The following is a 23,449-nucleotide window of genomic DNA, read 5'->3' as shown; positions in this document are numbered from 1 at the left end:
CTAGTTTTTTGTATTTTTTAGTAGAGACAGGGTTTCACCATGTTAGCCAGGATGGTCTCGATCTCCTGACCTTGTGATCCACTCGTCTCGGCCTCCCAAAGTGCTGGGATTACAGGTTTAAGCCACCGCGCCCGGCCTTTTTTTTTTTTTTTTTTTTGAGAGGAGTCTCGCTCTGTCACCCAGGCTGGAGTGCAGTGGCGCGATCTCGGCTCACTGCAACCTCTGCCTCCTGGGTTCAAGCAATTCTCCTGCCTCAGCCTCCTGAGTAGCTGGGACTACAGGTGTGTGCCACCATGCCTGGCTAATTTTTTTGTATTTTTAGTAGAGATGCGGTTTCACCATATTTTCCAGACTGGCCCCGAACTCCTGACCTCATGATCTGCCTGACCTGGCCTCCCAAGGTGCTGGGATTACAGGTGTGAGCCATCGCACCCAGCTGAGTTCTGTACTTTTAAGCTTTTCTCTTGACATAAAATTCAGACATGAAATGCAGTTTCCATGCAGTGAGACACACAAATGCCTTTGCTGTGAATCCCCCATTTCGCACATGGAAACAGACGCATTTCCCCAGGCAATTAAATACCAAGGACTTCCTGAGGACACTGAGTGTCCAGGCCATGGGGTTTGTGCTTCAGTGGCTGTGAACACCCACACCCCCGGGTATCCAGGAAGGTGCCCGATGCCCTGGTGGCCAGCTCCAGGCATTAACAGCTTCCTCCCCATTTCCAGCAGTTTCCTTCAGTTACTGAGTGGAGAGTTACTGAGTCAGAGGCTGGGGAGTTGAGGTTCCTTGGCAGATGGCTTTCATTTTTACCTCTCCCTACTGCCCTGTCGTCCACACAGTCCCAACACACACACACACAGACCTGTTTTCTTATCTACTAAACCTCTCTTTTTATTTAATATGGGAGGGAGAAGAACAGTTGAAATAGCTCCTTAAAGCCCCGTTCTATAGGATGCAGTGGGGAAGAGGGAAGCGCTGACGTTAGTCTCTCCCTTCATCCATTTCTTTTATAAACTGCCTGCTCTATTTTTATAAACATTTTGTCCTGGATAAACCTTCCCAAAGGCCATAATATACAATGAAGAAAGACTAACAGAAAGCAAAACACTAAACCCTTCTTCCTGAAAAAACATACCACATACAAAGTCAAAAGACAAAAGCAGCCTTGGGGGAATGTTTGTGACATGTAAGACAGACTGTGGATCCACAATAAATAAAGAGCTACTACAAGTAAACAAGAAAATGACAAACAGCACAGGAGGAAAATGGTCAAAAGGTTTGTACCAACACAGAAGAGGAATATGAATGGCTAGTAATGTTCAACCTCATTGGTAACCAGGCACAATAAAATAAAAATAGTGAGATCACACAGTAGCAAAGCTACACGGAAACAGGGGGGCTCCTCCTATGCTACTGGAGAGTAAAAATCAGCACAGCCCGTTTGGAGAGCGATTGGGTTGAACCTATCAAATGACCTGTTACAGAACACGTACCCTTCAGCCCAGAGATTCATTTCCAGGTACTTAGCCTCCACATGTATGTGAAAACACGCGTGGACAAAGACATTCTTTCAGCTTCATTAGGAGGAGCCGCACAGGCCTGGTTAAGTAACATATGGTGCACCCACATAATGAGATTCCACACAGACTGTACACAGAATCACCTCCAAGATGCACTGATAGCAAGCTACAGAACCACGTGCGGTGTGATCCTAAGACATCAGAAAAACCAGTTCTATCCTCACAAGTACGTGCATGAAATTTATTTATATATGTATGTATGTATGTATGTATGTATGTATTTATTTTATCTTATTTTATTTTATTTTATTTTTCCCGATATGGAGCTTCGCTCTGTCACCTAGGCTGGAGTGCAATAGTGCAATCTTGGCTTACTGCAACCTCCGCCTCCAGGGTTCAAGCAATTCTCCTGCCTCAGCCTCCCAAGTAGCTGGGATTACAGGCAGGCGTCACCATATCGGCTAATTTTTTATATTTAGTAGAGACGGGGTTTCACATGTTGGCCAGGCTGGTCTCAAACTCCTGACCTTAGGTGATCCACGCACCTCAGCCTCCCAAAGTGCGGGGATTACAGACGCGAGCCACTGTGCCCACCCTTATTTATTTATTTTGAGATAGGATTTGCTCTGTTGACCAAGCTGGAGTGCAGTAGCTCGATCTTGGCTTACTGCAGCCTCAATGCCTTGGGCTCAAGCAATCCTCCCATCTCAGCCTCCCAAGTAGCTGGGATCACAAGCATGATACCTACCACGTCCAGGTAATTTTTTTTTTTTTTTTTGGTGGAGATGCGGGGGGGTCTCACTGTGTTGCTCAAGCTGGACTCGAACTCCTGGCCTCAAGCAATCCTCCTGCCCTGGCCTCCCAAAGTGCTGGGATTACAGGTATGAGCCACCGCACCCGGCCAGGTTTATTCCTTTTCAATGTTGAGCAGTGCTCGGTTGTCTGGATGGGAAAGAGTTTGTTTTTCTATTCATTTTTGAAGAATGTTTGGGTTGTTTCCAGTTTTTGCTGAATAAAGCCACTGTAAACATTTGTGTGCATTTTGGTTGTTTTTCTGTTTACATCTACAAGGTAAATGTCATTCATTCATGTTTTGTAACATCTTTGTTGAGATATATTTATATACCATTCAATTCACTTATTTAGAATGTATACTTTGGGCCAGTGCGGTAGCTCACGCCTCTAATCCCAGCACTTTGGGAGGCTGAGGCTGGCGGATCACAAGGTCAAGAGATCGAGACCATCCTGGCCAACATGATGAAACCCTGTCTCTACTAAAAATACAAAAATTAGCTGGGCATGGTGGTGTGCGCCTGTAGTCCCAGCTACTTGGGAGGCTGAGGCAGGAGAATCCCTTGAACCCGGGAGGTGGAGGTTGAAGTGAGCCTAGATGGCGTCACTGCACTCCAGCCTAGTGACAGAGCGAGACTCCATCCAAAAAAAAAAAAAAAGTATACTTCTTTCAAGTGCTTGGGAGTTGAAAAATAAATTAAATAAATAAATAAAGCATATACTTCAATGATTTTTAACATATCCACAGAGTTGTGCAACCACCACCACAGTCAATATCACATTTTCATCACTCAAAAAGAAACCCAAGGGCAGGCACAGTGGCTCACACCTGTAATCCCAGCACTTTGGGAGGCTGAGGCGGGAGGATCACCTAAGGTCAGGAGTTCGGGACCAGCCTGGCTAACATGGTGAAACCCTGCCTCTACTAAAAATACAAACAAAAATTAGCCAGGTGTGGTGGCGGGCGCCTGTAGCCCCAGCCCGCTTGGGAGGCTGAGGCTGGAGAATGGCCTGGACCCGGGTGGGGGAGCTTGCAGTGAGCCGAGAACAGAGTGAGACTCCATCGGAAAGAAAGAAGGAAGGAGGAAGGGAGGGAGGGAGGGAGGGAGGGAGGGAAGGAAGGAAGGAAGGAAGGAAGGAAGGAAGGAAGGAAGGAAGGAGGGAGGGAGGGAGGGAGGGAGGGAAGGGAGGGAGGAGGAAGGAAGGAAGGAAGGAAAGAGGGAGGGAGGGAGGGAGGGAGGGAGGGAAAGGAGGAAGGAGGAAGGAAGGAAGGAAGGAGGGAGGGAGGGAGGGAGGAAGGAGGGAGGGAGGGAGGGAGAGAGGGAAGGGAGGGAAGGAAGGAAGGAGGGAGGGAGGGAGGGAAGGGAGGGAAGGAAGGAGGGAGGGAGGGAGGGAGGGAAGGGAGGGAAGGAAGGAGGGAGGGAGGGAGGGAAGGAAGGAAGGAAGGAAGGAAGGAAGGAAGGAAGGAAGGAAGGAAGGAAGGAAGGAAGGAGGAGAGAGAGAGAGAGACAAAGAGAGAAAGAAACTGTGACAGGGGCCAGGGTGTTCTCAGCTTGCTAAGGGTGTCAGGCATAGGCGTGGCCAGCAGCCCCCACATTCTGCTCTCAGTGGGCATCGGGGGGCCCCTTAACTCCAGAGGGCCCTAGAAACACTCAGGGGTGGCTTCTACTATCACAATGGCCAGAATGCCACTTCTGGCACTTGGTGGGTGGGTCAAAAGTCCAGCCACTCCTGGGGCAGCCTCACAATGAGGGATTGTCCTGGCGCAAATGCCAGCAGTGCTGTTGCCTAGAAACACAAATCACGAAGCCCAGTGCCTACATTTCCAACAACCACCAGGGAGAGCGGATAAAAATGAGGGTTCTGGAGTTGCCCACCTGGCTTCAAAACCGGCTCAAAACAAACCTGGCTTGGTCACTGACTAGCTACAGACCTTGGTCAAGTCTTTTTTTTTTTGAGATGGAGTCTCGCTCTGTTGCCCAGGCTGGAATGCAGTGGCGCAATCTCGGCTCACTGCAACCTTCACCTCCCAGGTTTAAGTGATTCTCCTGCCTCGGCCTCCCAAGTAGCTGGGACTATAAGTGCATGCCACCACGCCCAGCTAATTTTTGTTTTTTTTTTTTTTGAGATAGAGTCTCACTCTGTCGCCCTGGCTGGAGTGCAGTGGCGCGATCTCAGCTCACTGCAAGCTCCACCTCCGGGTTCACACCATTCTGCCTCAGCCTCCCGAGTAGCTGGGACTACAGGTGCCCGCCACCACAACCGGCTAATTTTTTGTATTTTTAGTAGAGATGGGGTTTCACCGTGGTCTCTATCTCCTGACCTCATGATCTTCCTGCCTCGGCCTCCCAAAGTGCTGGGATTACAGGCGTGAGCCACAGCGCCCGGTCCAATTTTTGTATTTTTAGTAGAGATGGGGTTTCACTGTGGTAGCCAGGATGGTCTCGATCTCCTGACCTCGTGATCTGCCCGCCTCGGCCTCCCAAAGTGCTGGCATTACAGGCGTGAGCCACCGCGCCTGGCCTGGTTGTCTTTTAATGTTCTCGGGCTTGATGATCTCACTTGGAAAATGGAGATAATAACAGTCCCGTCCTTGGCTGGATGGGATGGCTCATGCCTGTAATCCCAACACTTTGGGAGGCCAAGGCAGGAAAATCACTTGAGCCAGGAGTTCAAGACTAGCCTGGGCAACAGGGAGAGCCCTCGTCTCAGGACGAGGCAGGCTGATCACCTGAGGTCAGGAGTTCGAGACCAGCCTGGCCAACATGGTGAAACCCTATCTCTACTAAAAATACAAAAAATTATCTGGGCATGGTGGCACACGCCTGTAATCTCAGCTACTTGGGAGGCTGAGGTGGGAGAATCACTTGAAACTGGGAGGCGGAGGTTACAGTGAGCCAAGCTAGCGCCATTGCACTCCAGCCTGGGCAAAAAGAGTGAAACTCCATCTCAAAAAAAAGAAAAATTAACCACACGTGGTGGTACACATCTGTAGTCCCAGCTACTTGGGAGGCTGAGGTGGGAGGATCAACTGCACCCAGGAGGTCAAGGTTGTAGTGACCCACGGTCCTGCCACTGCATTCCAGCCTGAGCAATAGAGTGAGACCATGTCTCAAAAAAAAAAAAAAAGGTCCCACGCTCATCATCTAGTGAGCTTTAAGTAAGGTAAGACACGTCAATTGCTTAGAACAATGCCTGGGAGAGGGTGAGTGCCATTCAGCACTAGCTGAGGATTGTTATTTTAGTCACAAGTGCCTGGAATCTAAACCTATCACCCCTTCCAGCCTGGGGGCCCTTGGTGGGCAGGAGCAGGTCTGAAGAGCACCCGGGTGTCTCACCTTGCTCAGCACAATGAGGGGGGTTTGTTGACTGACTGACTGATGGACTGAAGGCAGGGCATCCTGGCTATCTGGTTCCCAGGGGAGACAGGCAAGGGCTCAAAGACGGCAAGGCCAGGCAGGACCACAGGTTTATTGGGGGCTCCACGCACACACGCTCATGGCATCACACGACAGCAGCACGGTTACTCGGGACACACACAGTGGCCTCCGCCCACAGCCAGGGCCCAGAGGCAGTGGGGTGCAGTCTCCTCCCTTGTGGCCCAGACCCAGCTGGGTCCCTTCCTCCTGGGCGGCTGAGGGAGGGACTGCTGGGTTGGCGACGGGCCTGGAAAGGGGAAGCGAGCAGGTGAGTCCAGGAGGGGCCGGGGCCGGGGCCGGGGTGGGGCTCGCCTGCCCTCACTCCAGGGACTGTAGCATCAGCAGCTGTTTCAGCACCTTCGTCTGGCTGGTCTCTCGGATTTCGCCGGCCAGGAACATCTCGTCCACGACCGTGTAAACCTGTGTGAGGGGAGACCCTGTGGTGAGAGGAGGCCCTCTGGGATGCTGGCGCGGACCCTGGAAGCTGGGGCTCTGATGCCCCCACAGACCTCAGCAGAGGCTCTGGGTGGCTAGTGTACCACGGGTCCCCCTCTGTCCCCCTCCTCCGGGTCCTTCAGCCTCCTCTTCACCAGGAGCCTACCTTGTAGAAATTGAACACCAGGTCCAGTTCACAGACATTGTGGAAATATTCGTTTAAGACCTGGGAGAGGAAGGCAGAGATGGTAAGAGATGGGCAGGGAGAGAGCCACACATGCACAGAGATGGGAACAAGGTCATCAGAAAGAGATATCGAGAAAAAGAGACCAAGGGGGAGGCAGGGGGGAGAGAGAGACAGTGATGGGGAGAGAGGCAAGGACACACACAGAGAGAAACAAAAGCCAAGATCGATGCAAAGAGATGGCAAAAGGTCAGGCACGGTGGCTCACACCTGTAATCCTAGCACCTTGGGAGGCTAAGGCAGAAGGATCACTTGAGGTTAGGAGTACAAGACCAGCCTGGTCAATATGGTGAAACCCCATCTCTACTAAAAATACAAAAATTAGCTGGGCATAGTGGCACGCGCCTGTAATCCCAGCTACTTAGGAGGCTGAGGCAGGGGAATCACTTTAACTAACTGGGAGGTGGAGGCTGCAATGAGCCAAGATTGCACCACCGCCCTCCAGCCTGGGCGACAGAGCAAGATTCCGTCTCAAAAAAAAAAAGAAAGAAAAGAAATGGAAAGAGTCCCAGCCACCGCAGAGGGGAGGACTCAGGAGGGACCAGGGCGGGTTCCCAATCCTCAGGGGCCACTCCAGGACTGCCCACCCGCCTCCCCACCTCACCTCCCCCTCCCGCCATACCTCCACGAAGTTGTGAATGGCCTCCAGGTAAGCCAGGTTGTTGTCATTGACGTCCACACAGATGCAGAAGTAGAGGCCAGCATAGCGGCGGTAGATGATCTTAAAGTTCCGGAACTGCAGAAGAGAGGCTGTCAGCAACGCAGCTTGCCGGGACCCAACGTGCCAGATACACTGGGGCCAAAACATTCAGTCCTTCACTCCACACGTGGTCCCAAGGCCCAGCTCTGTGCCTGGCCCTGTGCTGGGGTCACAGCAGTGACCGAGACAGCCCTAACCCTGCTCGCGGTACAGTGGGGGCAGGCATCCCCAGAGTGGACAGGACTGGGCTGTGAGAACCCAAAGAGGGTGCCTAACTCCCTCTGATCCTGGGGAGTCAGGGGGGGCTTCCTGGAGGAGCAGGTATCGGAGCTGAGACCTGGAGGATAGGCAGGAATGTTCCAAGCAGATAGCAAAAGCCCAGGGTTGGGCGGGAGCCTGACATGTTCAACAGCATCCAGGCAACCTTGCCACTCCTTTCTGTGACTTCCTGCTACCTCTGGAGACAGTCACGTTCCTCAGCCTGGAATGAATTAACTCAATTATTTAACAAATACTTCCTGAACAGCTACTCTATGCCAGGCCTGTGATAAGCAGTGCGGGGACCACTTGGTCACCACTGTCACCAAGACGATCCTGGGTCCTTGTCCTGCCCTCACTGAAATGTGATATATACGGTTAGCATAGTAACACAGACACACACCGTGAACAAATATGCCAGGATCAGGGACACGGATTCTAATTTTACGCGTGTGTTAAGTAGATAGAGACAGACACATATATATGCATACTGGGTTGCAAAGTACAATGTCTTTGGCCAAAACCTGAAAATCCCAGTTCAGTTCTATATGTTCTCAATGTGAGGTCCATTACCAAAAAAAAAAAAAAAAAAAAAAAAAAAAAAAAAAAATTCCCAGCACTCCAGGAGGCGGAGCGAGAGGATCACTTGAGCCCAGGAGTTTCAGGCCAGCTTGGGCAACATGGTGAAACCCCATCTATACAGGTATAAATATAAAAAGTAGCTGGGTATGGTGGCGTGTACCTGCGGTCCCAGCTACTCGGGAGGCTGAGGTGGGAGGATGACCTGAGCCTGGAAGGTCAAGGCTGCTGTGAGCCATGTTCACATCACTGCGCTCCAGCCTGGGAGACAGATACCCTGTCTCAAAAAACACATAAAAACAGCAGCTGTAGGTCTGGGGTGTGCGTGTGGCGCCATCTGCTGGCAGCTATGAGTGCCAGCATCAGTCCTCGGCTTGCTTTTTTTTTTTTTTTTTGAGAGGAGTCTCGCTCTGTCGCCCAGGCTGGAGTGCAGTGGCTAGTTTTTTGTATTTTTTAGTAGAGACGGGGTTTCACCGTGTTAGCCAGGATGGTCTCGATCTCCTGACTTCGTGATCCGCCCGTCTCGGCCTCCCAAAGTGCTGGGATTACAGGCTTGAGCCACCGCGCCCGGCCTCGGCTTTCTTTTTTTTTTGAGTCTTGCTCTGACGCCAGGCTGGAGTGCAGTGGTGGGATCTCGGCACACTGCAATCTCCGCCTCCTGGGTTCAAGCGATTCTCCTGCCTCAGTCTCCTAAGTAGCTGGGATTACAGGTGTGCCACCACACCCAGCTAATAGCTTTTTACTCATTTTTTCAGCTCAATCTCTTGTTCATTGCTATACTCCAAGCATGTTTACAGGGATTTTTGGGGGTTTTTCTGAGACGGAGTCTCACTCTGTTGCCCAAGCCGGAGTGCAGTAGCACGATCTCAGCCCACTGCAACCTCCACCTCCCAGGTTCAAGTGATTCTCCGATCTCAGCCTCCTGAGTAGCTAGGAATACAGGTGTGCACCACCATGCCTGTCTAATTTTTGTATTTTCAGTAGAGATGAGGTTTCACCATGTTGGCCAGACTGGTCTCCAACTCCTGACCTCAGATGATCCACATGCCTCTGCCTCTCAAAGGGCTGGGATTACAGGCGTGAGCCACCGCGCCTGGCCTGAGTCCGTTCTTCTGGTGTGATTACAGTAAGGCCTACATATAACCCACAGGTAAATGACCTGACACTGATCAGCAGTGCTCCTCTCTTCTTGCAATCCAGCTTTTCTGACTCTCACCCTCCTCCGCCTCCAGCTACTGCTCCATCTTTCCAGCCTCCCCTTCCTGTCTTAAATTTCGAGGCTTCTCAGGGATCTGCTGCAGACCCCCGTATCTCCTCCAGCTATATTCTCTCACAGAAGCACATTCTCTCATCCTGCAGGCTGGGGCAGGTGTCCCCTCTGAACACCCCACGCCACTGCCCCACTCCTGCCCCGCCCCAGCCTGACCACTGCCCCCGCCCCCTGCCCCGCCCCAGCCTGACCACTGCCCCCGCCCCCTGCCCCGCCCCAGCCTGACCACTGCCCCGCCCCTGCCCCGCCCCCTGCCCCGCCCCAGCCTGACCACTGCCCCGCCCCTGCCCCGCCCCTGCCCCGCCCCAGCCTGACCACTGCCAGTCGTCACTGTATGGGGATGGGTCTGTCTCCCCATTGGACTGTGAGGGAAGCTGGAGCTGTCACACTGTGTCCTCCGTGCCGCCCTGCAAAGGGCTGACACAGGATAATGGCCCCCAAAGACGTCCACATCCTAATCCCAGACCCTGTGAATATGGGACCTTATATGGCAAAAGGGACTCTGCAGTCCCTTAACCTGTGACGAAGTTAAGAAGCATGAGATGGAGCGATAGTCCCAGATGGTTCAGGTGGGAGCAATGTCATCACAGGGCTGCTAATAAGGGAAAGTGGGAGGCGGGACAGTGCGAGTGAGAGAGAGATTGGAAAATGGCCAGGTGCCCGGCCTCACGCCTATCATCCCAGCACTTTCGGAGGCCAAGGCTTGAGCTGAGGAGTTCAAGGGCAGTCTAGGCAACATATCAAGACCCCATCTCCATAAAACATACAAAAAATTAGTTGGGCGTGGTGGAAGGTACCTGTAGTCCCAGCTACTCAGGAGTCTGAGGTGGGAGGATCCCTTGAGCCTGGGAGGCGGAGGCTGCAGTGAGCTATGATTGCACCACTGCACTCCAGCCTGGGATACAGAGTAAGACTCTGTCTCAAATAATAACAACAACAAGAGGGATAGCCCGCATCTTCCAGCTGCCAACTCCTCCCTTTGATCTTCACTCACAAGTCCCCTCCAGGAAGCCCTCCAGACCCCCAGGCTGGGTCAGGTGCCCTCCCCCAACCAGGCTCCTGGATCCCAGCCCAGGCCACTCTGGTTGTCACTGTCTACGGACAGGCTTGTGTTCCCTCCTGGGCTGTGAGTCCCAAGAAGGCAGCACAAGGCTGTCTCAGTGACCGCTGTGAACCCAGCACTGGGCTGATCACGAGGAGGCAATGCAGAAACACTGGGTGAACACATGCACAAAGGAACAGCTGAATGAATGGGCAGGCCTGGATCCTGGAGGCACAGAGGAACTCAAGAGCTGAGCGTCAGCCTCCTCTGTCACATTCTCATCTGCCCAGCCCGCCTTTCTGGCTGCTCCTGTATCATTGGGCCTCACTGACCCCTCCTGGGCCCCAGCCCTCAGCACAGGACCAGCCACTACACCAGCAGCAAGGCGCCCACACAGCCAGAACACCCGACACCCAGTTCCTCTCCCCCTTCCCACCTGCCGCTCTTGGTGAGAACACCAGTGACCTCCTCCTGGAGAGGTAGGTCCAACCCTTTCCCCCTCCGGGCTTCTGGGACACCCAGTCTCTTGGTTCTCCTCTCCCTCCTCGTCTCCCTGACTGCAGATGTGGCCCTCTGGTGCTCTCCTCAGTCTATCCTCACTTCCCTGGTGAGTTCCTCGGCCTCGGTGTCCCTCTACGTGCAGAAATGCTGTTTCCATATCCTACTCAGCTCTCTCCAAGAACCCTGACTCGTCACTTCTTCCTGGACATCTCTGCTGGGATGTGGACGATACTCGGGGCCTCACCTCCAACACCTCCCTCCTGATCTTCACCTCCACCTGCCCTTCCCATCTGCCCATCTCAGATAATGACAGCTCCATCCTACCCAGGGGCTCAAGTGGGAAACCTAACTGTCGCCCTGGCTCTGCCTTCTCTCACATTCCAGGTCCAGTTCTTGGCCATTCAGCTGGGTCCACCTCCAAAACGCTCCTGGCCACCCCGACGGCTTCCATGCTGGTCCAGTCACCAGCATCCCCCACCTGGACGACTGCAGCCACCTCTCTCCGAGCAGTCTCCTGGTCTGCTCTTGCCCTATAGGGCAGCCTCAAGTTGGCCCATGGCCCTACTCTGCTCAAAAACCTCCGTGGTTCAAGACCAGCCTGGACAACATAGCAAGACCGCATCTCTACAAAAAATTTAAAAATTAGCCAGGCACGGTTGCTCATGGTTGCAATCCTAGCACTTTGGAAAGCCACAGTGGGCGGACCGCTTGAGCTCAGGAGTTCGAGACCAGCCTGGGCAACATGGAGAAACCCCGTCTCTACCAAAAGTATAAAAACTAGCAGGGCGTTGGTGGCACATGCCAATGGTCCCAGCTACTCAGGAGGCTGAGGTGGGAGAATCGCTTGAGCCCGAGAGGCAGAGGTTGCAGTGAGCTGAGATCACACCACTGCACTCCAGCCTAGGTGACAGAGTGAGAACCCATCTCAAAAGAAAAAAAAAAAATTTAAAATTAGATGGGCATGGAGGTGCATGCCTGTAGTCCCAGCCACTTGGAAAGCTGAGGCAGGAGGCTTGCTTGAGCCTGGGAGGGTAGAGTGAGCTGTAACTGTACCACTGTACTCCAGCCTGGGAGACAGAGCAAGACCGTGTCACTAAAAAACACCAAAAAACAAAATCAACCTTTCTACGGCTCCCATCTGACTCAGAGTAAGAGCCCAAGTCTTCCCTGCAGCCCTGCACCAACAGATTACCCTGTTATCTTCTCTCTTTCATCTCTTCCCCTTCCTCGCTGGCATTCCTGCTATCCCTGGAACGCCCTAAGTATTCTCCTGCCTCGAGGACTTTGTACTTGCTGTTCCCTTGGCTTGAAATGTTCCTCTCAGACACTGGTTCCTTCCTCCCTCTTAAGTCCTTCAGGTCTTGGTCCAGTGTCACCTTTTCAGCAATGCCATCCTGATCAAACCATTGAAATCTGCACCCGGGCTGGGCGCAGTGGCTCATGCCTGTAATCCCAGCACTTTGGGAGGCCGAGGCAGGCAGGTCACTTGAGCTCAAGAGTTTGAGACCAGCCTGGGCAACATGGTGAGACCCTGTTGCTACCAAAAATACAAATATTAGCTGGGCTTGGTAGAGCACAAGCCTGTAGTCCCAGCTACTCAAGAGGCTGAGGTGGAAGGACGGCTTAAACCCAGGAAGTTAAGGCCGCTGTGAGCCATGTTCGTGCCATTGCACTGCCGCCTGGGCGATAGAATGAGTTCCTGTTTCAAAAAAAATTTTTTGAAAGAGGGCTGGGCGCAGTGGCTCACACCTGTAATCCCAGCACTTTGGGAGGCCAAGGTGGGTGGATCACTTGAGATCAGGAGTTCAAGACCTGACTGGCCAACATGGTGAAACTCCATCTCTACTAAAAATACAAAAATTAGCAGGGCGTGGTGGCGAGCACCTGTAATCCCAGCTACTAGGGAGGCTGAGGCAGAGAATAGCTTGAACCCTAGAGGAGATTGCAGTGAGCCAAGATTGCCCCCATTGCACTCTCCAGCCTGGGTGACTGAGACAGACTCCATCTCAAAAATAGCCAGGCACAGTGGCTCATGCCTGTAATTCCGGCACTTTGGGAGGCCGAGGAGGGTGGATCACGAGGTCAGGAGTTCGAGACCAGCCTGGCCAATATGGTGAAACCCCGTCTCTACTAAAAATACAAAATTAGCCGGGCGTGGTGGTGGGCGCCTGTCATCCCAGCTACTTGGAAGTAGGCAGGAGAATTGCTTGAACCTGGGAGGCGGAGGTTGCAGTGAGCTGAGATCACACCACTGCATTCCAGCCTGGACAACAGTGTGAGACTCTGTCTCCAAAAATAATTAATTAATTAATTAATTAAATAACATGAAATAAAAAATAAAGATGAGGTCTTGCTACATTGCCCAGGCTGGTCTTGAACACCTGGGCTCAAGCGATCCTCCCACCTCAGCTTCCCAAAGTGCTGGGATTACAGGCATGAGCCACTGCACCTGGCCTATTCTCTCTACTTTTCTGTGTTTGAACATTCTATAGGAAGTCTGAAAAAGGCACCAGCAAAAAAAAAAAAAAAATTATTTGGCAAAATAAAAAAAAAAATTTCTTTTTTAATCTTAGGTAAAAAAAAATTAATAATAATAGTGCAAAACAAAAAGGCAAAATATTAATACTGATTAAATTTGGGTAGTAGGTATATGAATCTCCAATACACTCTTCTTTCATTGTACTAATCTATATGTTTATGATTTTTCACAATGAAGAGTACAAACAAAGGAAGGGAAGAAGCAAGCAAGCTCAAAGCAGGTTGAGTGAATGAATATAGGATGGATAGAGGGTCCAAGGGGTTCTTGCAACTAGAGGCTGGGTAGGGAGTGGGGAAGTAGGGCATGAGGAAGCAGCGGGGTGCAGGAGGCATGAAACAGGCATCACCTCCACAAAGTTGGTGTGTTTGGCATCTCGGACGGTGACCACGGCGTGCACCTCCTCAATCAGCTTCTGTTTCTCATCGTCATCAAACTGCATGTACCACTTGGCCAGGCGCGTCTTGCCTGCCCGGTTCTGGATGAGGATAAAGCGGATCTGGGGAGAGCAGGAGGAGAAGGAGGAAGTGAGAGAGGCAGGGAGGGCGGGTTGGGCACTGCCCAACAACCCCACCCATCCACCCGGAGGAGAGATAGGGCTCAGGGCCTCCCTGCTGCCTGACTTCCAAGAGTCTCGGCTGCTCCCCAGACCCAAGCCAGGCCAGCCTGACCACATGCTCCATCCCTGGTCCCTCCAGCACCCCTGTGAAGTAACTTCCCTTCCACAAGTCAACTCAGGAGTCAGCTCCGAGTCCCAGGCTCCACCACCTCTTGTCTCTCTCTCTCTTTTTTTTTGTAGAGACAGAGTCTTGCTATGTTGCCCTGGCTGGTCTCAAACTCCTGGGCTCAAGCAATTCTCCCACCTCAGCCTCCCAAAGTGCTAGGATTACAGGCATGAGCCACCGTGCCCAGCCTTGTCTGCCTCTCTAGGCCTCAGTTTCCTCACCAGCAAAACAAGTCTCCCAAGAAGATTCATCTCGCCAGGGTGGTTTTTCATTATTGTTTTTTGTTATTTATAAATGTTTAGTGTTTCGTTCTGTCACCCAGGCTGGAGTGCAATGGTGCAATCTTGGCTCACTGTAACCTCCACCTCTTGGGTTGAAGCAATTCTCCTGCCTCAGTGTCCTGAGTGGCTGGGATTACAGGCACCTGCCACCACACCTGGCTAATTTTTATATTTTTGGTAGAGACGTGGTTTCACCATGTTGGCCAGGCTAGTCTCGAACTCCTGACCTCAGGTGATCCACCCACCTCTGCCTCCCAAAGTGTGGGGTTATAGGCGTGGGCCACCATGCCCAGCCAACCAGGGTTTTTTTAAAGGTTAAAAAAAAGTTTATAAACTTAGTCCAGTGGCTAGGAGGTGGTAATTACTCAAATGTTTGAGGTTCAGACTCCTTTGGGCTAAGTCTCAGCTCTGCCACTTCTTTTTTTCTCTTTGCTTACTAACTTTTTATAAAATTGAAATGTAATTCACACACTATAAAATCCATCCACTTAAAATGTAGACAGTTAAAATGGGTTTTGGTATATTCTCTTAGTATATATTCACAGTTGTGTAAAAATCACCACTATCTTTTTTTTTTTTTTTTTTTAGACAGAGTCTCGCTCTGTTGCCCAGGCTGGAGTGCAGTGGCGTGATCCTGCCTCACTGCAACCTCCACCTCCTGGGTTCAGGCGACTCTCCTGCCTCAGCCTCCCAAGTAGCTGGGACTGCAGGTGCACACCACCATGCCCAGCTAATTTTTTGTATTTTCAGTAGAGACGGGGTTTCACCATGTTGTCCAGGCTGGTCTCGAACTCCTGGCTTCAAGTGATCCACCACCTCAGCTTCCCAAAGTGCTGGGTCAGGTGTGAGCCACCGCACCCCACCTAATATTACCACTATCTAATTTATTATCTAATTCCAGAACATTTTCATCATCTCCCCCGAAAATCTCCCCACCCATCAGCAGTCACTCTCCGTCCCCCCAGCGCCTGCAGCCACGCATCTCCTTTCTGTCTCTGTGGATGTGTCTGTTCTGGACATTGCATGTGAGTGGAATCATGCACTCTGTGGCTTTCGTGTCTGGCTTCCTTCACTCAGCGTGACGTTTTCCAGGCTCATCCATCGGGTGGCAAATGGCAGAGCTGTATTCCTTTCCATGGCTGAGTGTTCCCCTGTTGGATGGATAAGGCCGCACTTCGGACATCTGGGTTGTTTCTGCTTTGGGGCTATTATGAATAATATTGCTATGAACTTTCGTGTGTGAGTTTTTGTGTGGATGTATCCTTTCTCTTGGGTATCTACCTACGCATGAGATTGCTGGGTCATAGGCTAACGCTATGTTTAACTTTCTCAGGAATTGCTAAACTGTTTTCCAAAGCGTCTGTCACTTTCATGACTTGACTTTGGTGCCACTTTGGTGCCTGAGTTTACTGTGAGGAGTAGAGGATATTCCTGGCCGGTCACGGTGGCTCACGCCTGTAATTCCAGCACTTCGGGAGGCCGAGGCGGGCAGATTACTTGAGGTCAGGAGTTCGAGACCAGCCTGGCCACCATGGAGAAACCCATCTGTACTAAAAATACAAAAATTAGCCAGGTGTGATGCGGGGGTGTGGCTGCAATCCCAGCTACTCAGGAGGCTGAGGCATGAGAATCGCTTAAACCCAGGAGGCAGAGGTTGCAGTGAGCTGAGATTGCGCCACTGCACTCCAGCCTGGGTGACAGAGCGAGACGCTGTCTCAAATAAACAAAAACATAGAGGTGTAGTACAGTGACTGGTACGTACTAAATGTTATATAAGTACCAGCTCTTAACAGCATTATATTTTCCATTATGTGATTTTCAGAAAACCATGGCCCAAGCTTACCCCGCTAGAAGCTCTGGGCCCATTTCTGTCTGAGCCAGGCATGCTTATGCCCATTTTATAGATGAGGAAACTGAGATTCAAGGAAAGGAAGTCTCACAGCCAGAAAGCAGAGGTGGGAGTCCAAAGGCTTTGCTCTGAACCCTCTGACCCCAACTTGTGGTAGCCTTCTGTCAGGAAAGAGAGCCCTCTAGTCCTGTCTTTTTCTTTTCTTTCTTTCTTTCTTTCTTTTTTTTTTTTTTTTTTTGAGACAGAGTCTCACTCTGTCGCCTAGGCTAGAGTGAGCTCACTAGACAATGGCACTGTCTCAGCTCACTGCAACCTCTGCCTCCCAGGTTCAAGCGATTCTCCTGCCTCAGCCTCCTAAGTACCTGGGATTACAGGCGTGTGCCACCATGCCCGGCTAATTTTTGTATTTTTAGTAGAGATGGGGTTTCACTATGTTGGTCAGGCTGGTCTCGAACTCCTGACTTTGTGATCTGCCCGCCTCAGCCTCCCAAAATGCTGGGATTACAGGCATGAGCCACTGTGCCCGGCCTTTTCTCTTTTCTTTTCATTTTTTTTTTTTTTTGAGACAGAGTCTCACGCTGTCACCTAGGCCAGTGGCACAGTCTCGGCTCACTGCAGCCTCTGCCTCCCGGGTTCAAGCGATCCTCCTGCCTCAGCCTCCCAAGTAGCTGGGATTACAGGCGTCCACCACCACGCCTGACTAATTTTTGTATTTTTAGTAGAGAGGGGGGTGGGGGTCTCACCATGTTGACCAGGCTGGTCTCGAACTCCTGACCTCATGTGACCAGCCTGCCTCAGCCTCCCAAAGTGCTGGGATTACAGCATGACTCACCGCCCCAGCCTGAGAGTCTTCTCTTAGGAAAGCCTCATTCTCCACACGCTCTATCCTCCCTCCCCCAACCAACCAAACTGGACTGCAACAGGATGTTACACTCTCCTTCCAAGAACTCCTTCTGCTGAGCCAGGGAAAACCACTTCCTAGCAGGGGAGGGGTCCCGGGCAGGAAGGGACGCTGGGGGACCTACACCAGGCAGCCACAGCCTGGGAGCCAAGCCCGAGACATAGGCACAGAGTTAGGAGAACTAGAAGCAAATCCACAGAGTTGACAAAATGCTCTGCCTCTTGCTCCCAAATTCCCTCGTATACCTCTTCCTGTTTTCTTCCCAATTGGAATCTCAAGTCCCCTCCGTCCTGAATGCCTGCATCCTCACGCCTCTGCCGTCCCCCCTGGATGCCCCCCAACCTTCCCTGTCTCCAGTCCCCCTCATCTGGAGTTGTTCCCTTTTGACCTCCACTTTCTCGGTCTTCGTTCCCCTCCCTGGGGCCTCAATGGGCTTTTTATTGGTGACATCCCTTGTCCCATTCCCAGGTTTCCTCCCTTCTTCAAAAGGTCACATTTTGCCTCCAAGGACCCTGTTCCTGGAGGAGACTCCGCCCCGACTCTGACACCCTTTCCCATTTGTTTTCTTTCCCAACTTCCAGCCCAAGGAACCCTTTCCTAGATCCAAAGCCCCAACCTGGGGGATAGGGGCACTCCTAAATCCAATGTTCAGTCTTTGCCCCAACAAAGATTCCTCCCCAGATCTCACACTTTCAAGCCTACTCCCCACCCCACAAGATCTCTCTTTTTGGAAAGACCTATTCAATTGCTATTCAATTGCTCCCCATTCATTCCGAGTGTCTATCTTACCTCCAGGCCCTCTCTCCTTTTACAGAGCTCTCCCAGACGCTTAAGTCTCATTCCCTACAGTTGCCTCCTTTTGGTTTCCTGTGCCAGGTCTCTTCTCCTTGAGATGATCCCTCTCTCATAGGCAGTCTCCTGCCCCTGTTTCAACATCCCCTCTCCACCTGCAATCAGATCCTTGTCTCTAGAGACTCCTCCCACCAAGAAAACCTCCCTCCCCTTTTCCAAGGTCTCGCGTTCTTGTCCCAGCGCTCCCGCCACACTTCCAGAGCGCCTTCCTCTTTGGGACGCCCCCTCCCCACCTCTAATGCCTTCTCGCTAGCCCCAAGACTGTGTCTCACGAGTTTCCTCCCGTTTCAAAGCTTCCAACTATCTACAATGTCTCCCACCTGCACAGCCCTTTCCCCTTGGAACACCACCCCAATGCCCGTCGCAGCGAGACCCCTGGTAACCCCCGCGCGCAGAATCACCGCCCTGTGCCCTCCTTCCCGGCCCTGGCCCCAATCCCCGGAGCCCGCGCCCGACCCAGACCATCCGCAGCAGAGAAGGGGCTTGTCAGCGCCCGATCGAGCCTCGGCTATTTACGCGTGGACCCCCCTCCGCCAGTCCCAGGCGTAGCGCGCCCCCGTTACCATGGCGACCCCCGTCCGGACCCCAGCGGCCCCGGTCCCGCGGCAACTGGGCAGCTCCGGCTCAGGGTGCAGTTGTAGGGCCCAGAGCTAGAGCGGACTTCCGGTAGAAAAACCCGCCTTCCCTCTCGCGCACAGACCCCTGGGAGTTGTAGTTTCACCAATGGGGCTAGCCTGGGTGAAGATGGGTGAAGAGTCACAGCCAGTCCTTTTCCTACCAAACGAGTCAGATCCCAAGTGCATGCTGGGATTTGTGGACAAACATCTTTACAGAAGACTACAGTTCCCAAGATGCTGAACAACCAGCGGTGCAGGCGTTGCATTCGGGGAAATGTAGTTCTCTTAGGCACCCCACCCCCCCCCACCCCCACCCCAGAGAGAAGGGCATGCTGGGAATAGTAGTTTTAAATTTTGAAAACCTGTCCTGGGGAGCTAGAAAATGTCTTTCCATTCCTCATTCAGTGATTTCTTCAATTTTTTTTTTACATAGAGACGGGTCTAGATACATTGCCTAGGTTGATCTCGAACTCAGTTCAAGCGACCCTCAGCCTCCCAAATCACCAAGATTACAGGCATGAGCCACCACCACACCAAGCCAGTGCTTTGCTTAAAACATGTTGCGTGTGTCTCTCGGGAGACAACAGTTTAAGAGCATGCATTTGAACCGGCCGGGCGCGGTGGCTCACCCCTGTAATCCCAGCAGTTTGGGAGTCCAAGGCGGGCGGATCACTTGGTCAGGAGTTCGAGAGACCAACCTGACTAGCATGGTGAAACCCCCATCTCTATTAAAAATACAAAAAATTAGCCGGGCATGGTGGTGCGCACCTACAATCCCAGCTACTCAGGAGGCTGAGGCAGGAGAATCACTTGAACCCAGAAGGCAGAGGTTGCAGTGAGCCCAGATCTCACCACTGCACCCCAGCTTGGGCAATAAAGACTCCAAAAAAAAAAAAAAAAAAATCTCTAGGTTGGCCGGGGTGTGGTGGCTCATGCCTGTAATCTCAGCACTTTGAGAGGCTAAGGTGGGTGGATCACCTGAGGTCAGGAGTTCGAGATCAGCGTGGCCAAAATGGTGAAACCCTGTTTCCACTAAAAATACAAAAATTAGCTGGGTGTGATAGAAGGTGCCTGTAATCCCAGCTACTCAGGAAACTGAGGCAGGAGAATTGCTTGAACCCGGGAGGCAAAGGTTGCAGTGAGCCGAGATCATACCATTACACTCTAGCTGGAGTGACAAGAGCAAAACTCTGTCAAAAAAAAAAACCAAAAACTCCAGGTCAGCAGTTAGTTTAGTTTTTTTGGTGTGTTTTGCTTTTGTCTTTGTTTTTTTCCTGAAAGAGGGTCTCCCTTGGTCACCCAGGCTGTAGTACAGTGGCATGATCTCAGCTCACTGCAGCCTCAACCTGCTGGGCCCAAGCAATCCCCCAGCTTCAGCCTCCCGAGTTGCTGAGACTACATACACATGTCGTCACACCTGGCTATTTTTTGGTACTTTTTGTAGAGACAGGGTCTTGCTATGTTGCGTAGGCTGCTCTTGAACTCCTGAGTTCAAGCGATCCTTCCTTTTCCACCTCTCAAAGTATTGAGATTACAGGCATGAGTCACCATGCCCAACCTAGTTTGGTTTTTTAAAATGGCCTTTATTACATTTTAAAAATTATTTCATTTGCCCTATGAGTATGTAGTGTATGTTTGTCTAGATCTCTCATTAGGTAGTGAGTTGTTGAGGGCAGGGACCCTGTCTGATAACTGTATCTTCATTACCTAGAACATGATGACAGATGGTAAGCAGTCAATAAAGTTATTACTATTAGTACTGAGGGGAGATTGGCCCTAATAAGAACAAAGCAGGCCAGGCGTGGTGGCTCACTCCAGTAATCCCAGCACTTTGGGAGGCCAAGGCGGGCAGATAACCTGAGGTCAGGAGTTCGAGACCAGCCTGTCCAACATGGCGAAACAGCATCTCTACTAAAAATACAAAAATTGGCCAGGCTTGATAGCACATGCCTGTAGTACCAGCTACTCGGGAGGCTGAGGCAAGAGAAGTGCTTGAACCCTGGAGGTGGAGGTTGTGGTGAGCCGAGATCGTGCCACTGCACTCCAGCCTGGGGGACAGAGAGAGACTCTTTCAAAAAAAAAAAAAAAAAAAAAATTAATTAAGTAAATAAAACAGAGTGTATTATGGAATTATGTAAATTTAAGGTATAGTACTCGCAGAATAGCCAACACATAGTTGTTGAATATTACAGGGGCAAAAAGAGGCCAGAGATCATTTCTGTCTTATGTACTTTTTTGTCTCCAACAGGGTTGATACTAGGATGACATAAGCAAAGTGTCCAGCTTGCAAAATTTTAAAAGGACCTCACTCTTACATGCCAATTCCTCTCTTACACAGGACTGAGAACATGTGCCTCATTAAATTTTGTGCCCTTGCCTCCCCTTAGTCCCAGTCCTGATCTCCAGTGCTCAACTTCATACTTGGCACAAGTCTGGTGTTCAATAAACATTTGTTGAATGAATGAATGTATTTGCAGCAAGAAAACAGACACAGCCCTCACCCTCACAGTATTCACAGTATAACAGGAAAAATGGACTTAAATGACATAACACAAATAAATTTTAAGGCCAGGTACAGTGGTCATCCCTGTAAACCCAGCACTTTGGGAGGCCGAGGTGGGTGGATCACCTGAGCTTGGGAGTTCAAGAGCAGTCTGGCCAACATGGTGAAACCCCATCTCCACTAAAAGTACAAAAATTAGCTGGGCATGGTAGCGTGTGACTGTACTCCCAGCTACTTGGGAGGCTGAGGCACGAGAATCACTTGAACCCGGGAGGCAGAGGTTGTTGTGAGCTGAGAGTGTGCCACTTCACTCCAGCCTGGGCAACAGAGTGAAATTCTGTCTCAAAAGAAAATTTAAAAAGGCCGGGCGCGGTGGCTTATGCCTGTAATCCCAGCACTTTGGGAGGCCAAGGTGGTCAGATCACCGAAGGTCAGGAGTTTGAGACCAGCCTGGCCAACACGATGAAACCCTGTCTCTACTAAAAATTCTTTTTAAAAAATGTGCCAGGTATGGTGGCAGGTGCCTGTAATTCCAGCTACTCGGGAGACTGAGGCAGGAGAATCGCTTGAACCCAGGAGGCGGAGGTTGCAGTGAACCGAGATCGTGCCATCCCTCTCCAGCCGCGGGGGACAAGAGCAAGACTTTGTCTCCAATAAGTAAATAAGTAAATAAATAAATAAATAAATAAATAAATAAATAAAAGAAGGCCAGGGGCGGTGGCTCACACCCATAATGCCAGCACTTTGAAAGGCAGAGACGGGTGGATCACCTGAGGTGAGGAGTTTGAGACCACCTTGATCAATATGGTAAAACTCTGTGTCTACTAAAAATACAAAAATTAGCCAGGCATGGTGGTATGCAACTGTAGTCGCAGCTACTAGGAAGGCTGAACAGGAGAACTGCTTAAACCCAGGAGGCAGAGGTTGTAGTGAGCCGAGATCGCACCATGGCACTCCAGCCTGGGCTACAGAGCGAGACTCCATCTAAAAAAAAAAAAAAGATATTAGCCAGTGCTACAGTCATGAGAACACTATCTTTTTTTTCTTTTCTGAGACAGGGTCTTGCACTATAACCCATACTGGCATGCAGTAGTGCAATCACAGCTCACTGCAGCTTCAACCTCCAGGGCTCAAACAATCCTCCCACCTCAGCCTTCTGAGTAGTGGGAACTACAGGCACGCGCCACCATGCCCAGCTAATTTTTAAATTTTTTGGAAAGAAGAGGTCTTGCTATATTTTCCAGGCTGGCATGTGAACGCTTGACTGGAGCTGAAGCACTTGTGTTCCAGGTGGCTCGCTCCTGTGGTTGGTAAACGAATGCTGGCTATTGGCCAGAGGTCTCAGTTGCTCTCCACGTGGATCTGTCCACAAGGACATATGAATGTCCTCACATGGCAGCTGTTTTCCCAAAGAATGAGTGATCTAAGAAAGAGCATGGTGGAAGCTGCTATGTCTTTTATGACCTTGCCTCAGATCTTTTATGACACTGTTATTTCCACAACGTTCTATTGGTACCTAATCAGCCCTGTCCAATGCAGGAGGCAATGCAAATACCAGGTGAGATTCACTGGGGTCCATCGTGGAGACTGGCTGCCACAGCTGCTCATAATGGGTACCTAGCCGAGTTGAAGAGTTAGTGACAGCTTCCTAGACGGGGTGACATTTGAGCTGAGATCACAAGGACGAGTGGAGCCGGGCATGGTGGTGCATGCCTGTAATCCCAGCTACTCAGGAGGCAGGAGAATCACTTGAACCTGGGAGGTGGAGGTTGCAGTGAGCTGAGATCGTGCCACTGCACTCCAGCCTGGCCAATGGAGTAAGACTCCGTCTCAGGAAAAAAAAAAAAAAAAAAAACAAGCGCAGTGGCTCATGCCTCTAATGCCAGCACTTTGAGAGGCCAAGGTGGGCAGATCACTTGAGGTCAGGAGTTTGACACCAGCCTGGACAACATGGTGAAAGCCCGTCTCTACTAAAAGTACAAAAATTAGCTGGGCGTGGTGGTGTGTGCCTGTAATCCCAGCTACTTGGGAGGCTGAGGCAGGAACATCGCTTGAACCTGGGAAGCAGAGGTTGCTGTAAGCCGAGATGGCACCACTGCACTCCAGCCTCTGAGACAGAGCAAGCTTCCTTTTCAAAAATAAAAATAAAAATAAAAGGAGTGGAAATTAACCAAGCAAGGATTAGTGTCCAGGATGGGGCAGAGTGCTGGACAGAAGAACACAGGTAGGGAGAAGATCAAAACAACTTTGTCTCTACCCTGAGGAGTCTCATGGCTTGAGTGGTTTTGAGTCTGTTTGGGGCTACGTGGCACAGGCATAGAAAAGATAAGTCCTGAAAGAACAATTATTTATTTATTTATTTTGCTAGACAGGGTCTGGAACTCCTCCTGGCCTCAAGTGATCCTCCTCCGTTAGCCTCCT

At 51.1% G+C, this 23,449-nt stretch overlaps 1 protein-coding gene across 2 annotated transcripts; it reads right to left on the bottom strand.

The window, feature by feature from the left end:
- Positions 1-5,767: 5,767 nt before the first annotated feature.
- AP2S1 (adaptor related protein complex 2 subunit sigma 1) lies at positions 5,768-18,586 on the bottom strand. Of its 2 annotated transcripts, none has more exons than XM_037991885.2 (5): positions 18,472-18,586; positions 13,650-13,799; positions 7,037-7,150; positions 6,337-6,396; positions 5,768-6,155 (listed from the first exon to the last, which is right to left on the bottom strand). In XM_037991885.2, the coding sequence occupies exons 1-5, from the start codon at positions 18,472-18,474 to the stop codon at positions 6,054-6,056; spliced, it is 429 nt and encodes a 142-aa protein (XP_037847813.1). In that variant the 5' UTR covers positions 18,475-18,586; the 3' UTR covers positions 5,768-6,053. The 2 variants fall into 2 exon arrangements, with proteins under 2 accessions (XP_037847813.1, XP_037847812.1); XM_037991884.2 differs by lacking the exon at positions 18,472-18,586 and adding an exon at positions 17,846-18,029.
- Between the last annotated feature and the right edge of the window lie 4,863 nt (positions 18,587-23,449).

Source organism: Chlorocebus sabaeus, chromosome 6 (assembly GCF_047675955.1).
Source record: "Chlorocebus sabaeus isolate Y175 chromosome 6, mChlSab1.0.hap1, whole genome shotgun sequence".
NCBI lineage: Eukaryota > Metazoa > Chordata > Mammalia > Primates > Cercopithecidae > Chlorocebus > Chlorocebus sabaeus.
This window is presented reverse-complemented; position numbering and strand designations above follow the sequence as displayed.

Coding starts and splice junctions, on each gene's coding strand:
- AP2S1 (XM_037991884.2), bottom strand. CDS start 17,896: ATGAGACTTAAGCGTCTGGGAGAGCTCTGTAAAAGGAGAGAGGGCCTG. Junction 7,151..13,649: donor AACACACCAACTTTGTGGAG/GTGATGCCTGTT, acceptor TCTCTTCTGCAG/TTCCGGAACTTTAAGATCAT. Junction 6,397..7,036: donor CCATTCACAACTTCGTGGAG/GTATGGCGGGAG, acceptor TTCCTCTCCCAG/GTCTTAAACGAATATTTCCA.